Source organism: Vulpes lagopus, chromosome 5 (assembly GCF_018345385.1).
Source record: "Vulpes lagopus strain Blue_001 chromosome 5, ASM1834538v1, whole genome shotgun sequence".
Classification (NCBI taxonomy): Eukaryota; Metazoa; Chordata; class Mammalia; order Carnivora; family Canidae; genus Vulpes; species Vulpes lagopus.
Window position 1 is genome coordinate 28,801,575 of NC_054828.1, and position 15,747 is coordinate 28,817,321.

The 15,747-nt window shown below is 46.1% G+C and overlaps 2 protein-coding genes and 1 pseudogene across 3 annotated transcripts in view; 1 reads left to right on the forward strand and 2 right to left on the reverse strand.

Annotated features, from left to right (window-relative positions):
• LOC121491045 (tyrosine-protein kinase ZAP-70) overlaps positions 1–5,759 on the reverse strand; it is a 31,794-nt gene extending 26,035 nt beyond the window's left edge. For both annotated transcript variants that reach the window (XM_041755416.1, XM_041755413.1), the window contains exon 1: positions 5,649–5,759. The gene's annotated coding sequence lies outside the window, so the exon portion shown is untranslated. The remainder of the gene's footprint in view (positions 1–5,648) is intronic.
• A 186-nt stretch (positions 5,760–5,945) lies between these two features.
• The window catches only part of C5H2orf92 (chromosome 5 C2orf92 homolog), a 45,064-nt gene continuing 35,262 nt past the window's right edge, over positions 5,946–15,747 (reverse strand). The window contains exons 11-13 of the mRNA XM_041755418.1: positions 9,063–9,158; positions 7,545–7,695; positions 5,946–6,091 (exon numbers count right to left, since the gene is read on the reverse strand). Coding sequence (XP_041611352.1) covers positions 5,956–6,091; positions 7,545–7,695; positions 9,063–9,158 — 383 coding nt within the window. The 3' untranslated portion in view covers positions 5,946–5,955. The remainder of the gene's footprint in view (positions 6,092–7,544; positions 7,696–9,062; positions 9,159–15,747) is intronic.
• Positions 14,162–15,238, forward strand: LOC121491049 (annotated as a pseudogene).

Consider the following 15,747-nt stretch of genomic DNA (forward strand, 5'->3'; position numbering starts at 1 on the left):
AACTCGCTTCCCCCACCCACCTCCTCAACTGCCTGACTCCTACTCCTCCAGGTCAATGATTAAATGTGGCTTCCTCCAGGAAGCCTTCCAGTCCCCAAATTGAGCAGTGCGGGGGTGGGGGGCTGTGTCAGTTTCACCTGACTTTCAAGCAGGCCAGACTGGTCACCAGATCACTGCTAGGGAAACCTCTGGCATTTGGATGGGACTTGGGGGAGGGGGGGGAGGTGACTCAGCCTGCCACAGAAGAATATCACACCTCAGCACAATGATCCCAAAACAGAGGACACCCCTCCCCGTAGGACCCCTCCTGAATCTCCTCTCACCCAGGGAATCACCTGGGTGACCAAGCCACGGTGACTTTTATCTCCTTGTTCTTTCTGGTTCTGCTGCTTATACCTCAGGGGCCTTGAGCAAGCTACCTGAGCCTCCATTTTGTCATGTAGGAAATGGGGATAAGAATGGTACCTACCTCGTAGGGCTATTGTGAAAATTAAAACAGGCCTCAAAGCGAACACTCCATTATTGCCACCATCATCACCATCTACCGAGTTTCCCGATTTTCTAGAGCGTGCTAGTGAGTGCATGCAAGTCCAAGCGCAGCAACGGAATTCCCTTGTGCCCTCCAGAGGCAGCTCTTGAGTACTATAACCTACTAAGCACATCTTGGGATCCTAAAGGTTGAAAGTGATACCCTCCCTTAAAAATAATCCAGCATGAAAAAAAAAAATCCAGCATGGTTTGAGTCAAAAGAGAATTGATTTGCCACCCCAGCCATACACTATGCCCTTCCCTGGGGATCATGAAGTGGCTGGCTCCTTCTTAAGCATTCAAACAGAATGACAGCGTTACCTCTTCAAATAATCCTTTTGGGTGTCCTATTTATTCAACACTGAGCACCCACGCTATGCCACTCTGTTCTGGGTACTCTAGATCTGCCGTGAACAACACAGATGAAAATCCCTTCCCTCGTGGAGGTTAACATTCTATGGGGGGAGACAGAAAAACAATTAGGTATTCTACTGAGTATAGCAGATGGTTTCAAGTGCTAAGGAGTAAAATAAATCAGGAGAGGGTAGAAGAGGTCAGGACAGGCCTCACTGAGGGGCTAACCTGTGCATTAAGACTTGAAGGAGGTAAAGGAGGGAGCCATGGAGATATCAGGGGTAAAGCATTCTGGGGAGAGGGAACAGCAAGTGAAAAGGTCCTGGGGCAGGACTGTGACCTCTCTCAGGTGGGGATTGTCTTGTTCCTGGCTGTGTCCCCAGCAACTGGAGTGGCACTTAGCACATAATTGTGGTGTAAGTATGGCATGGATGGATGAAATCACAGGGATAGCCTTTAGGAAAAGCTTGCTCAGTGCTCAAATGATAGTGCAAGGGTTGTTACCTCCTCCACATGATGACTTCATTTTCAGACAACTTTTCTTTCTGTGGTCAAGATAGTGACTCAGCTTCAAATATTGCTCAAGAAACAAGAATCTTGAATAAAATCTATGAGATCTTTAAACCTATAAGAATGGGATATGATTCACTGAAATATTTTATATTTGGAAAATGTTGAAATATATATATCTGGCTACTAATTATTGAAAAAAAAGGAAGGGGAGGAGAAAAAGAATCTATGTCTCAATTTTCCCAGCAAAAACTCTAACACAGCTCATCGGCTGAGTAGATCACACATCCATCCCCCAGCTAGTCCCTGAAGCCCCTGGATGCCATGTGAGAGTGGCTTAGGACTAGGTCACATGCCTCATGCACACCACATTGAAATGGAGGAGGAGAACCCAAGGGAAGTCAGAAGCTACTGTTGGAAGGAGGGAGAAAGGACGCTGGGCAGGCAAACTGCCAAAGTTTTGCAGAATAATCATAATAGCTAAGATTTATTTATTCCTTTATATTGAGCTATGTGTTGGCCCCAGCGAAGGTGCAATGCTCACAGCAACCCCACAAAGTAGGTTAGCCCCATTTTACAGGTAGCGAAATTGAGGCCAAGAGGAAGCTGAGGCTTGAGATTCCACAGCAAGTAAGTAGCAGAGGCTGGGAGCCCAGAGCCTCCACAGGGCTTGACCCCAAAGTCCTCTGTGCTGTCTGGCACCCTCCCCTCACCCAGCCAGGGCCAGGTTGGCTAGACAAACCATGGAGCTGAATGTGAAAGGCCCCAGCAGGACAGCTGACTAAGAACACAGGAAGTCAACTCTAGAGGAAGAGGGAAATGAAAGGGGAGGCTCTCAGTGAGCCCATCCATAGGCAATGGATCCACTAATCCAGAGGTTACAGGTGTCTAACTGTTCTGTATAGATCAATGTTTTTGTGATTTGTCCCATATAACCTACCACCTAGGCCCGCATATACACAGGCAGTCCAAAAAATGTTGTTCGTGAGACTCGTGCTTTGTGAATAATCTTGGGAACCTGTTTAAAATATATCATCTGGCCTCCAGGTCAGAACTGGCCCTTCTGTTCTGGATGCCAAGAGCTACAAATCTTGTGTCACATCCCCTCCTGCTCCAGGCTGGGCTGAGGCAGACACACATAGCCTGGGCTCCTTGAAAATATAGAAACATGATACCATGGAAATGCAGCTTGCTCCAAACTGCATGGAGGTGAACAAATGTTTAATTTCAAATTCTGTTATCTGCCCTATAAGTACGGCCCTTATGGGGATGGTCAGCTGGAAGTCTCACCTGAGAGAGGACACTCTGTCCAGGCCTCTCAATTGGGGCTCAGCCTGGCTGTTTCCATGGGGCTTCCCCAGCTATGAGTCTGGATATTTTAAGGACCTGATCTGGTGTAACTTTGCCTTACTCTTTTTTTTAAAAAAAGAGATTTTATTTATTTATTTATGAGACAGAGAGAGAGAGAGAGAGAGAGAGAGAGAGATAGGCAGAGGGAGAAGCAGGCTCCCCACAAGAGGCCTGATGTGGAACTCAATCCTGGGAACCCAGGATCATGCCCTGAGCCGAAGGCAGGTGCTCAACCACTGAGCCACCCAGGCATCCCTGCCTTATTTTCATTTCTTACCTACTGTTACCTTCATCTGTGTATAGATTCCTTTCCTCTTCTGTTTCTATTAGGTTTCTATAATAACAATAAATTTTTTTTTTTGCCTTTTCGAAACTAAAACACAATTGCTGTGAATCTTTTGTGCAGAACACGGACCTGAACTTGTTCCTCAAATGGGAGCCTGGTAGGGGTGGGGTGGGAGGCCAAAAGGAGGGTGGGCTGCCTCTTGGTTCTAGGGTCCCAAGAGGTAGGGATGAGGATGAGATGAGGATGGGATGAGGATGGGATGAGGGTGGGAGTGCAACCTATCAGCTGCTCAAGGAAGAGTCTGGTATTTATGGTGTGCCTGCTGTATACCTAAGCCCTGACAGCCTTACCTCCTTCCAAGTTGAAGGGACACCAGCTATCCACTGCCAGGAAGGCTTTTCTAATTCCTTTTCTACTTCCTCGATGCCCCCAGCCCAGCACAGTACCTGGCATACAGCAGGTGCTCAATAAATAGTTCTTGCTGAATGAACCACCTACAGCCCTATGAAAGAGGTAAATTCCTACCCCCATGGCAAAAATGAGAACATTGAGGCTCAGAGAAGGTCAAGGCAGGACCGATACTGGAGTCCACTGGGCCCAGCCTCCCAGGGGCCAAGCATGGGACATACCTGGAGTTGAGAAGTCCCTCTATCCCTCCTCCCTGATCAGTGGTGACACTGTTGGGGGCTTAGAAGGATGGTTCAGACCAGCACAAGACAGGCCCAGGGCTTCCAGAGCTCCAGGACTAATTGCTTATGTAGGACCACCAGAAACCTTTAGGCATCTGAGCTACCTCTGCCCTCAGACTGCCCCATCAGCTGCCCCCAGAAAAGCCCAGTAAACCTTCCATGAGCAGGTATCTCTCACTGTCTGTCTTTGTCTACAGCCATTGATTCAACATCAAGTTCTCAGACTTGAAAGGATTTGGTTCAAAGAGAGAACATGTTGTCTGGCGGGGGGCAGGGGGGGTGGCTTAAAAAGAGGACAGAGGATCCCACTTCTCAAAGGGAAGTCCCTTAGAACTGGAGTCAGCTGTATACTTAGGGGGTCCACAGAGTTTGCCAAGAGCTGAAGCCAGCAGGGCTTGTCAGGGGCATTAACCTGGACCCAAAGAGTCACAGTGACTCCCTGTTGCTGGTCCATCACCCATGCCAAGGCCTGAGCCAGCCACAGTTGGATTCAAACAAGAAAGTGGGCTGATTTTTCACTGAGGAGAGAGGGATACAGAGGAATGCCCCACTCAGATCCAGCCTGGCCTTGACTTGTCCTCCAATTCCCCATGGCTTAAAGCTTTGAGGGCTTCCCCACTTTGGGAGAGCAGACGAAAAAAACCATATGACTGGGAAAACCCGAAGGGAGTCCTTGATGTAAGCCACCCACTAGGCCTGCTTTTCCAGAACCCCTCTATCCCTGGGGACAGCTTCACTCACTCCACCTCCCAAAAAAAGGAGACTAGAAGTCCTCCCTACTAATTCCTCCTCAGCAGGTCTGAAGGGTGACAGGGGCTAGGCTACTCCAGCGGATCCCTGGGTCTGGATCAGAATCCAGGCTGCCCTCTTAGCTATGTGACCTCTAACGGGTGACCTTATGTCTCTGAGCCTTCCTTCTCTTGAGATAAGATGACAATCATGCCTCAAGGAATTTACATTTGCAATAGGTTCTCAGCAAGTGCAGCTTATTAACGTGCAGGATGGGTCCCAGACTGCAGGTGCCCCAGGAGACTTACTGCGGTGCACCAGCCAGGAAAGGAGCATGGAGGCTGCAGCAAATAAAGAACCTTCTCCAGTGGAGGGAAGGGCAGGCTCGGCCTGCACCCGGGGAAACTCTAAGTGTCTGAACAAGAGCCACCGGTGCCTGGCCAGCAGCACCCGGGAGCCCGGTCTTCTGCGTGCGCAGGGGTGAGTGCCTGCCGTGCCTCCGGCCTTGCTGCTCCCCAACGCACCCAGGTCCTCCCCCAGTTCTCCGTCTGCTCTGGCTGCCCTCGGGCCCCGTGGGTCCCTCCGATGTGCCCCCCCTGCCCCGCCTCCTGAGGCACCTGCCTCCCTAGAGCCCGGTTCACACCCAGGCGAGCCCCCCACCCCGATGCCTTCCAGCAGGACAAGGCCCATGCCCTCGCCCGCCTGGACCCGGACCCTCTGCGGAGGCCACGGCCCTCCCGCTCCCCGACTGCCGTGGGGGTCCTCTCCCTGCGGCCTCCCCCCATCGCAGTCCCCCCGGGGGCCGCAGAGGGTGTGCAGCCGCTTCGGGTGGCGGCTGGGGCGCAGACCGAGGGGAGGCTGCAGGATCCAGGCGCCCCTGCCCAGCCCTGGGGCAGGCCCCTGCGTCCCGGCCCTGCAGCAAGGGCATCCCGCTCTGCTGACACCACCTTCCAGCGCAGGGCCCCGGGCTGCTGAGCTACACTGGCAGCCTCTCCGTGCTCCTGCAACACCAGGCGTCCCCCACCCTTCTCCCCTCCCGACCCTTCCTGCCATTGAGCTCAGAGGCCTCAGTCCACCACCACAGAGTTTCAGCCAGCTGTCTGCCCTCTCCTGGAAATCTGCGAGGGCCAGGCCTGCTTCCAGCATCTTTGGTTGCCTCATGTATTTTGAGATTGTCTACATATCAGGTGCTCAATTAATACCTGCTCTCTGAATGGCTGAATCAGAGAATTGATGCTTTAATAAATCAGTCAACCCAGAGTTGGTCAGGTTTGTCCTCTGGCAAATGTGCTGAGTCTCTTGCACTAGCCATGAGTGCCGCACCACACTACAAGCATCCTGCGGTAAAACGTTTGTTGCTTGGTCCATTCAAGATTGCACTGAGAAGGTAAACATTTTGTAGAGCACACCTCACAGCCAGAAATCCAAATGCCTCTCCACAGTGTCTGGATGGAGAATTGCTTGGCACCACAGCTTCCAGTCCTGCGTTGGCTGGCCACACCACCTGGCTTAGATACGGGACTTGCTCTTCAACAACTGTTTCTGTTTATCGCTGTGTTTTCTGAGATTCTTTTCTTGATACTTTTGCCACCAAGACTTCCCACTCATAATAAAAACATTATACGTCGTGTTTGCTGGAGGATGTCTAAAATAAAAGACACAAAACCATATTTTTTTGATTTTCTGTCCATATTTTTGGACAGGAATTCCTACTGTCTACTCATTGGCTGGTGATATAGGGGGCTGTTTCTGAGGGAGGTCTGTCATGTGTGAAATTTATTTTGCCTCTGGGCACCAGAAAGCCTCTGGGAAACTCCTTTCCTTTACTTTTTGATAACACAGGCTCTCCACAGATTGCCTCTGTGGGACGGAAGCACAGTCTTGACCACTTCTGATACCTCCAAGAGGCACAGAAGGGAAGTGACAAATCTGATTAGATAAGCCCCAGTAAGAACTGTGAAGTGGGTCAAGCTTATTTCCAGAAGCTCTTTAAATCTTCCATCACTCTTGTGGGCAAATTTAAGTACTGTTACCTCCAAGTTGGGTGGGGCAGGACACTTCACCCTCCCATGCCACACCACAGCCGCCTTTCCCTATGGACAGGCCAAACACACAATGCGGTATTAGGGAGGATCCAAGGGGCCTTGGGAAGCTGCTTTTCCCTGTGATTAAGCAGTGTGTCTCAAGAGATACAGATGGAGGCACATAATTTCAAGGTGCTATTACTGCAAATGCTTAATCTTGTAAGCCATTTACTTTCTAGTGCCTACCCATGGTTGTGGCCACTGTGCCAGAGCCCTCTCATGGTGGGTGGGGGGGGATGGATAATTGATATATTTAATAAGTGCTACAGACAGACAGTAGTCAAATAAAGTAGCTACTGTCAGAGCAGAGCTCTGGAGGGCCACTGCTGGGCCAGGCATTAACCCTTCATTTGCAGGATCCTGGGGAAGACTGGGAAGTCTGTGGGAGGTCCTGGGAAGGACCAGTGGAGGGATCTTTCAATATTCTAACAACCAATACTGCTGACCCATTGTGAACAGGCCAAATAGCCCTGAGCTCCTCTCCTCCACAGCCTCATCCCACCCTGCCCTCATATTTTTATTTTCCAATCTTTCAGCCAGAGGCTGTACCATCTCCTCATTTAGTGGCCCTCAGTGTGGAAATAGGTGTAGCCTAACCTAAGGTCTTTAGAGGCAAGCAGGGTCCAAGCCATACCCAGCTACGCATCAAAAACCACCAAGGCAGGGCAACCCCAGTGGTTTAGCGCTGCCTTCAACCTGGGATGTGATCCTGGAAACCTGGGATTGAGTCCCACGTCGGGCTCCCTGCATGGAGCCTGCTTCTCCCTCTGCCTGTGTCTCTGCCTCTCTCTCTGTCTCTGTCATATATGAATAAAAAATCTTAAAAAAAAAAAAAAAACACCAAGACAATGCTTAAAAATTCATAGCCTGGGCCATTGTACTTTATGACTACACAACCAGGCTTAGATGTCCCTGCCTTCCTCCTAACTCCAGGATTAGCAAGAAGCTCTGGGGCTCCATTGTCACAAATACCCATGAATTCTTCAAAGCAAATGGGAGCTAAGAGCCACTCACAATGGCCGTTTCCTCCTGATGCACGTGGTCAATGCCAGCAGCAACAACGTTGTGACCACGAGGATTCCTGCCACCGAGGCAGCGGCAAGGATGATGTTCCTCTGGAGAAAGTGCAGAAGCTGCGTACATGGCACATTTTTATCTTGAGTATCTAGATGAAAAGACACATGGCAAAGTAAACAGAAAGAGACAGCCCTTGACAGATCTGCAGGGACATCCTATTAGCTCGGCTTCCAACAGATCTGAAAACCTTAGTAATTTTAGCTGCTGGCTTCAGAAGTCCTCTTGAAGAAGAAACTGGCCTTAAGATAATACACTCATATATTGCCTGGCAGTGACATCAGATGCTGTTTGGTGGTGGAGGTGAGATGCTGAGGATATGAGCCAGCAAGCAGCCAAGCTTCTTCCCCAAGAAGGGACAATAAGGTACGGTTTGCAGGAGGAGAAGAACAGAGGAGAGGTCATATGGAAGGAGAACTCAGGGGCCCCCGAGGAAGTGGAAAGTTCTGCAATGGCTACTGAAAACAATGGAGTCAAATATTCAGTATGAAGCTTCCCCCCATCACCCCACTGTCCCAGCTTCAGGTTCCCGCCATATATATAATCAGCCTCAAGTGCATAGGTTTGGGGGAATTTCACGCACAAGTATAAACACTCTGCCAGACGATCTTGAGCTCTTACGGACTGTAGGGACTTGCAGAAATCTTGAGGGTAGGTTGGGAATGCCACCAAGTGTGGGCTTGGTAGCATTAACTAGAGACCCCAGCTGACATCAAGGAATCCTAGAGCTTCTATCACTCCATTTGTAATGTGACAAAAGGAGGAATCAGGGCAATGGAGCACAAACATTCCATGATAGGAACTGGATGGTTTGGTGTGGAAAACCACTGAGGGGTGCCTAGCAATACAGGCAGGGGGATGCTGGCCAAGGGCCATCTTGGGCTATGGGGAGAAAACTGGAAACGTCCAATTTGCCACTTTCATTTGTGCTACAGCAAGAGGCAGCAGCACCAAGCAACTCTAAGGGCTGTTATTCTGTTGGAATAAGTCAGCATTTAATTTCTTCAAGTTAGAAAGTGACAACCAGTTGTACTTTTGATAGTGAGAGGCCATGTGGAGGAGTGTACTGCACTTGGTACCATGATGGACAAGTTTCTACTCGTTCTGAATGGGCCCAGGCTCAGGTCATCCAAGGTTGAAGATCAGAGGTCAGTATTTGGATTTAACCCCTCCTGCTTGTTAGGAAGCCTCAGTGCAGTAATGGCAGAGGCTCAGAAGATGATGCCCATGTTAGGAATGACCTTGGCTGTGTAGAAACAACTAAAAGCAGCATCTTTTTGAAAAGGTGGTCAAATTACCAGAGATACTTTAATTCATCATTTTAACAGGATATCGGATGCTTTTGTGGATAAATTAAAGGTGCGCTGACATCTACTCTGTTAAAATACCATGAAAGGCGCAGATGCATTCTGGCGTTATCTGTACTTCTCATTTAACTTACACTATACATATCGTTACCTGTCTTAACTGCTTCTTGAAGTCCTTCTTCATCACCAGTAGTAAGCCGTTCATTTATATTCCCATTGAAGAGAGAGGGTTCCTTATCCCTCCTCCCTGAATTGTGATATACAGAAGACAAAAGACAAAATATGTTCATTTAAAAATCAACCACTGGCCTGTAATTAGCGTTATTTTTAAGTAATCTCTACTCAACATGGGGCTCAAACTTACAAACCCAAGATCTAGAGTCACAGACTCTAATGACAGAGCCAGCCAGGTGCCCCTGATTAGTTCTATTTTTATGATAAAAATAACTTCCTCTAGGGATGCCTGGGCGGCTCGGCCAGGTAAGCAGCCAAGTCTTGATTTCTGCTCAGGTAATGATCTTGGGGTTGTGGGTTCGAGCCCTACAGCAGGATCCATGCTCAATGCAAAGTCTGCTTGTTCCTCTCTCTCTCTGTTCCTCCCCTACTCACTCTCTCTCTCCCTCCCTCTCTCTCTCTCTCTCAAGTAAAGAAATAAATAAAATCTTTTAAAAAAATAACTTTCTGTAGAACCAAAGTGAGCAGTTAGGGAGGACTTTGGAGAAAAGTCCAAATGTACATTAATGTTTTGTTATTATTTTTTCAATCTAACAAATTCCTGGGTGACCCATCCATAGGGTGAGGCTATGCTTCTCACACTTTATGTGCATCCAAATCACCAGGAGGCCTTAAAAGACAGACCACTGGGCCCCACCCTAGAGTTTCTGATTCAGTAGGTTTAAGGAGGCCTGAGAATGTGCATTTCTCAAGACTCCTACCCCCACCCCCCACCTCCCAAGTGACACTGATGCTACTGGTCAGGGACCACCACCTGAGAGGACCTCGAGAGAATCTTTCAGTCAATTGCTGAGCCTCTCTGACCCCCATACCACCGGCATAAGACAGAAATAGTAAGACCTGGGGCAGCTGGGTGACCCAGTGGTTGAGTGTCTGCCTTTGGCTCAGGATGTGATCTCAAGGTCCTGGGATCAAGTCTCACATCGGGCTCCCCACAGGGAGCCTGCTTCTCCCTCTACCTATGTCTCTGCCTCTCTTTCTGTGTCTCTCATGAATAAATAAATAAATAAATAAATAAATAAATAAATAAATAAATAAATATCTTTTTAAAAAAGAAAAGAAAGAAGTAATAAGACCTACCTCACAACCAGCATAACATTCATAGAAACTACTTATAAACCACAAAGTACTATAAAAATATTTTCTTAAATGGCAAGGGCAAGACAGAAGAGTGAACTACACTGAAATATACATTTATTGGGAGAGGGGCTGCAGAATGGTCTAGTAGAAACAGGCAGGATTGAAAATCAGAAATATTAGCATCCTAACTCTGCCACTGGCTATCTTTGATTCACTTGTATCTGAGACCTTGTCAGAGAAAACTTGTAACTTAACATGAGTCTTAATTACCCTTAATTACCCATCAATATGGGTTGTGATTTTGATCATTTGTCGGATTTTTTTTCTCCAGGACAAAATAAGCACAGTTACCAAGTTTTGCCAAATATAGTCAGTTTCCAAACTTCATTTCAACTATAGAAAATCATTAACTATGAGGGAAGTAGCAGCCCATTACAGGAGCAAGGACAAGCCAATCGCCACATCCAGACTCAATTCAAGTGCCAATCGGTCACATCCTGGGCCTGGTAATACTGTGTTAAATGACCCCAGTGCCAAGAAATTTTGGCTTTGTGTTCAAGGAAAAGTTGAAAAATTACATCATAATTTCTCTCTCTCTCTCTCTTTTTCCTCTTAGGAAACTGGCATTGAAATGAGACTTTGATATTAATTTGCTATTAATTAATGCTGTACTGTTAACAAAGAACTAGATTCCCTTCAGTGGAGCTAAATCAATAATAGCTGGAACTTGCTGCACACCTGTGCACACATTAATACAACACTTCACTTCTCGAAAAAAAAATTCATTTCCTCAGCCATCTTCCTACCCAGCCCTTTTTACCACTAATTTTTTTGGGGAATAGTCACTGCTGCTAAGGAAGATTTGTGTAGTCTGGATTTCCTGGTCCAGCAGAATAGCTTCAGAGCAGCTCCTGGCCTCTGAAGAGGGGTCTGGTCAGCTTTCTCTTCTTGTGTGATGTGAACTTGACTATTGCCTGCGGGGGGGCGGGGAGGTCTCTTCTTAATTCACTCTCTCTCCTCAAAAAGTCAGTGAACAGACTAGCCTCTCTTTTGTCTACCAAAGCTCCATGCAAATACAACCTGAAATGCTTTTTAAGTATCTTCCATTCTAGCATATTTATAGCTAAGAATTACTGATGACACTGACTTCCTATTAACAGTGAGCTCTTGAAGGACACAAGTGTCTCATTCAGCTCTCTTCTCCTGGCATAGCACCTCTCACCAGGTAGGAGACTAATAGCGAGGTCTTGAGTGAGGGAAGAGTCTTGAAGATTCTTGACTGCAACCTCATGAGAGATTCTGAACCAGAACCACCCAGCTAAGCCTAACTTGTTGGCCAAGACTGCAGTCATTTGAAGGCTGACTAGCACCAGAGGGTCTGCTTCCAAGATGGCTCACTCACATAGCTGTTGCCAGAAGGCCTCACCTCTCCATTGGCTGTAGACAGGAGGACCCAGTTCCTAATCACAAGGGCCTCTCCTTAAGTGAGTGGATACTGCTGGAATGTTCTCAAGATATGGCAACCGACTTTCCCCAAAGTGAGCAATATAAGAGATAGCTGGGCAGAAACCACAATGTCTTTTATGACCTAAGCTATGAAGTAGCACACCATCACCTCTCTCATATTCTGTTCATTAGAAGCAGCAAGTCAGTAAGTCCAGCCCACACTCAAGGAGAGGGGCATTAAGCTCCACTTTTCAAAAGGAGAGGTAGCAAAGAATTTGTGGGCCTATTTTAAAATGTCAATAGAAATGAAATTCCAAAGAAGATAGCTGAATAATGGAAACATTTGCTTTTTTCCATATAAACATAAGGATTTTAATCAGCTACCTCTAATTTTGTGGATGGAGAGAAGTAACACCTTTTTTAAAATATTTTATTTATTTATTCATGAGAGACACACACAGAGAGAGAGGGGGGGAGAGAGAGAGAGAGAGAGAGGCAGAGACACAGGCAGAGGGAGAAGCAGGCTCCATGCAGGGAGCCCGATGTGGGACTCGATCCCAGGACGCCAGGATCATGTCCTGGGCCAAAGGCAGCGCTAAACCACTGAGCCACCTGGGCTACCCAGAAGTAACACCTTTACAAAGGCATCTACACTCTGTAGGAAGCCTGGACTTGGGTATGTGACCCATACCATTGAGCAGAGACCCCTAAATGATAGAACCACATTTTGAGGTTGAATCATATGAAATTAGAGATATCTGACCATTTTTTAAAAGATTTATTTATTTATTTATTTATTTATTTATTTATTTATTTATTTATTTATTTATTTTAGAGACAGACAGGGAGCAGGGGGGTGGGGTAGAGGGAGAGAAAGAATTCCAAGCTGACTCCCTGCTTGAGCACCAAGCCCAACACAGGATACCATCTCATGACCCTGAGATCATGACCTGAGCTGAAATCAAGGGTTGGAGCTTAACTGAATGAGCCACTCAGGCACCCTTTAACTATTTTTGACCTACAAAAAAACATTAAGTTCAAATGATCCAACCTGACATTATAGTCCCAAGGGAAGTTTTCCTAATCTACGTGTTTCTTCTAATTGTGAGGCTCCTAGAAACTCAATATCATGGATTATCAAGATGAGTATAATGATTAATTTGTAAGGTGATCCTTTATGTAAAAGAAGGGGGTGAACCTGGGTGGCTCAGTTGTTGAGCTTCTGCCTTTGGCTCAGGTTATGATCCCGGGGTTCTGGGATTGAGTCCCGCATTGGGCTCCCCACAGGGAAGCCTGCTTCTCCCTCTGCCTATGTCTCTGCCTCTGTCTCTCATGAATAAATAAATAAAATCTTAAAAAAAAAGAAAAGGAATGGGCTCCATATCAGCTTAGATTGTCCACTGTACACCTTGGAGGTCTGGAAAGATAGAGGAAAATAAATCCATTTTGTACTTCAAGCACTGAGTCAAGCTCCAATAAGGGAGAAAAATCACACACTGAAAGAGCCAAAAGTAAATCTGAGGAAATGGGAAGACATCCCCATTTCCAGCCCAGAATGACTTACCATCAGTTTTCCCAAAGTGAATATTATATAATAAATGTAATGCAATGCTAATAAAAATATCAACAACTTCTAATGAAGTTACACAAGTTGATACTAAAGTTCCTGTGCAAAAGCAAACACAGAAAAATAGCCAGGAAAACACCGAACAAACAAAAACTGCAAAGAAGGGACTACTCTCATAAGGCACTTAAACATACTATTTGAGTCTCTGTAATTAAAACAGTTTGTATACAGAAACCACTAAGCCAGTGGTTAGGACAGAAAGCCCAAGAACAGACCCAGGACATGTGGGAATTTAGTATAAGAGAAAGGAGGTATCTCAGATCACTGGAGCACAAATGGACTTTTTAATAAACGGTATAGCCACTTCAGAGAAAAACAGCATGACCTGGACTCTGTTGATGAAATCATTCTAGCCTGTGTGTGGTTCTCAGTATAAAATCACCCTCTCACATCTCCTTGTGTAGACCTAGGTACCAAAGAGACACTAACCACATTGAATTTATGATTATCATGAAATTCACAGATGGAAATGTATAGGACAAACTCAGGAATATTAGAGGCATTCATTTTAAAGTGAATTCTGTGATAAATTAATCTCCAAAAACTATCTAGGTCAATGGTTCCAAATGCTTCCCATAAGCAAATCACTCAGAAAATACCCATAAATGTGCAGAACCCTGGACTCCACTTTCAGAAACTCTTGTTGGGTACCAGAAATAAGGGTTTATGATTAATCTCTTCTCCATGGTTGATGCACGGTCAGAGTTGGGAACCACTGACCTAGTCCACATTCTTACACCCAGGAAAGACCACATATTTGCCAGCTTGGACAGTGACAAAATTAGCCTATTTTTCCTTTTAAAATTTTATATGTAGTAATTGGAGCTTCTTCCAGATGTGCCTCTCTCTCTCCTGGTTTCGTGGAGTTTCCTCACAGCATGGCCTCCAAACGCCAGTCCTTACTGACGCCTCAAACAAAGCAACCCAAGAAACCGAGGCTGCCTCCTGCCCCCAAGCTGGAGGAGACATCGACTTCTCAGCACTTGCTGAAGGGAGAAAAAGAACGGCAAGAAACAGTTGAACATATTGATGAAGTACAAAATGAAATAGACTTAATGAACAAGCCAGTGAGGAGATTTTGAAAGTAGGACAGACATATAACAAACTCTGTCAACCATTTTTTCAGAAGAGGTCAGAATTTATCACCAAAATCCCCAATTTTGGGGCAACAATATTTGTCAACCATCCACAAGTGTCTGCACTGCTTGGGGAGGAGGATGAAGAGGCGCTGCTCTATTTGACAAGAGTTGAAGTGACAGAATTTGAAGATATTAAATCAGGTTACAGAATAGATTTTTATTTTGATGAAAACCCTTACTTTGAAAATAAAGTTCTCTCCAAAGAATTTCATCTGAATGAGAGGTGGTGATCCATCTTCAAAGTCCACTGAAATCAAATGGAAATCTGGAAAGGATTTGACGAAATGTTCAAGTCAAATGCAGAATAAAGCCAGCAGGAAGAGACAGTATGAGGAACCAGAGAGCTTCTTCACCTGATTTACTGACTCTTCTGATGCAGGTGCAGATGAGGTAGGAGAGGTCATCAAAGATGATATTTGGCCAAATCCATTACAGTACTACTTGGTTCCTGATGTGGATAATGAAGAAGGGGAAAGAGGAAGAAGAAAGAAGAAGAAAGAAGAAGAAGAAGAAGAAGAAGAAGAAGAAGAAGAAGAAGAAGAAGAAGAAGAAGACGACGGCGGCAGAGGAGGAGGGAGGAGGGAGAGGATTGGAAGATATTGATAAAGGACATGAGGAGAAGGTGAAGAAGATGAAGATGATGATGGGGGGAGGAGAGGAGGATGAAGGAGAAGATGACTAGTGGAACACGGATGAATTCCAACCTTCCTTTTTTAATTTTCTCTAGTCCCTGGGAGCAAGTTGCATCTCTTTTTTTTTTACCCCCTTCTTCTGTGCTCATTTGCCCTGTTTTTTGAAGTCTCTTTTCTCTCCCTTTATACCATGGTTCTCAACTTATTTTGTGGGTAAATACCTTGAGTAGAATACAGTGGGAAAAGAATCTCTACCCCTTTCTGTTCCAAATTCATTTTTATCCCTTTCTGTCTCAACACAAACTTTATGGAATCAACATCATCGTGCTCTGTGGGAAAAAAGAAAAACCTGCTCCCTTAGCTCTGCTGGAAGCTGGAGGGTACTAGGCCCCTGTGTAGCAGTACATAGAATTCTAGCTTTTTCCCTCCTTTCTCTGAGCCTTTGGGCTCAGAGATTGTAGAAGGTCAGGAAAGGGTGGGTTTGAGATGTTTGGGTGGGTTAAGTAAGCATTTTGACAACATGGCTTCTCCTTTGGCATATTTAATTGTGATGTTTAACGGACATCCTTGCAGTTTAAGATGACACTTTTAAAATAAAACTCTCCTAATGATGACTTGAGCCCTGTCACTCGATGGGAGAATCAGCAGAACCTGTAGGATTTTATTTGGAATTGACAT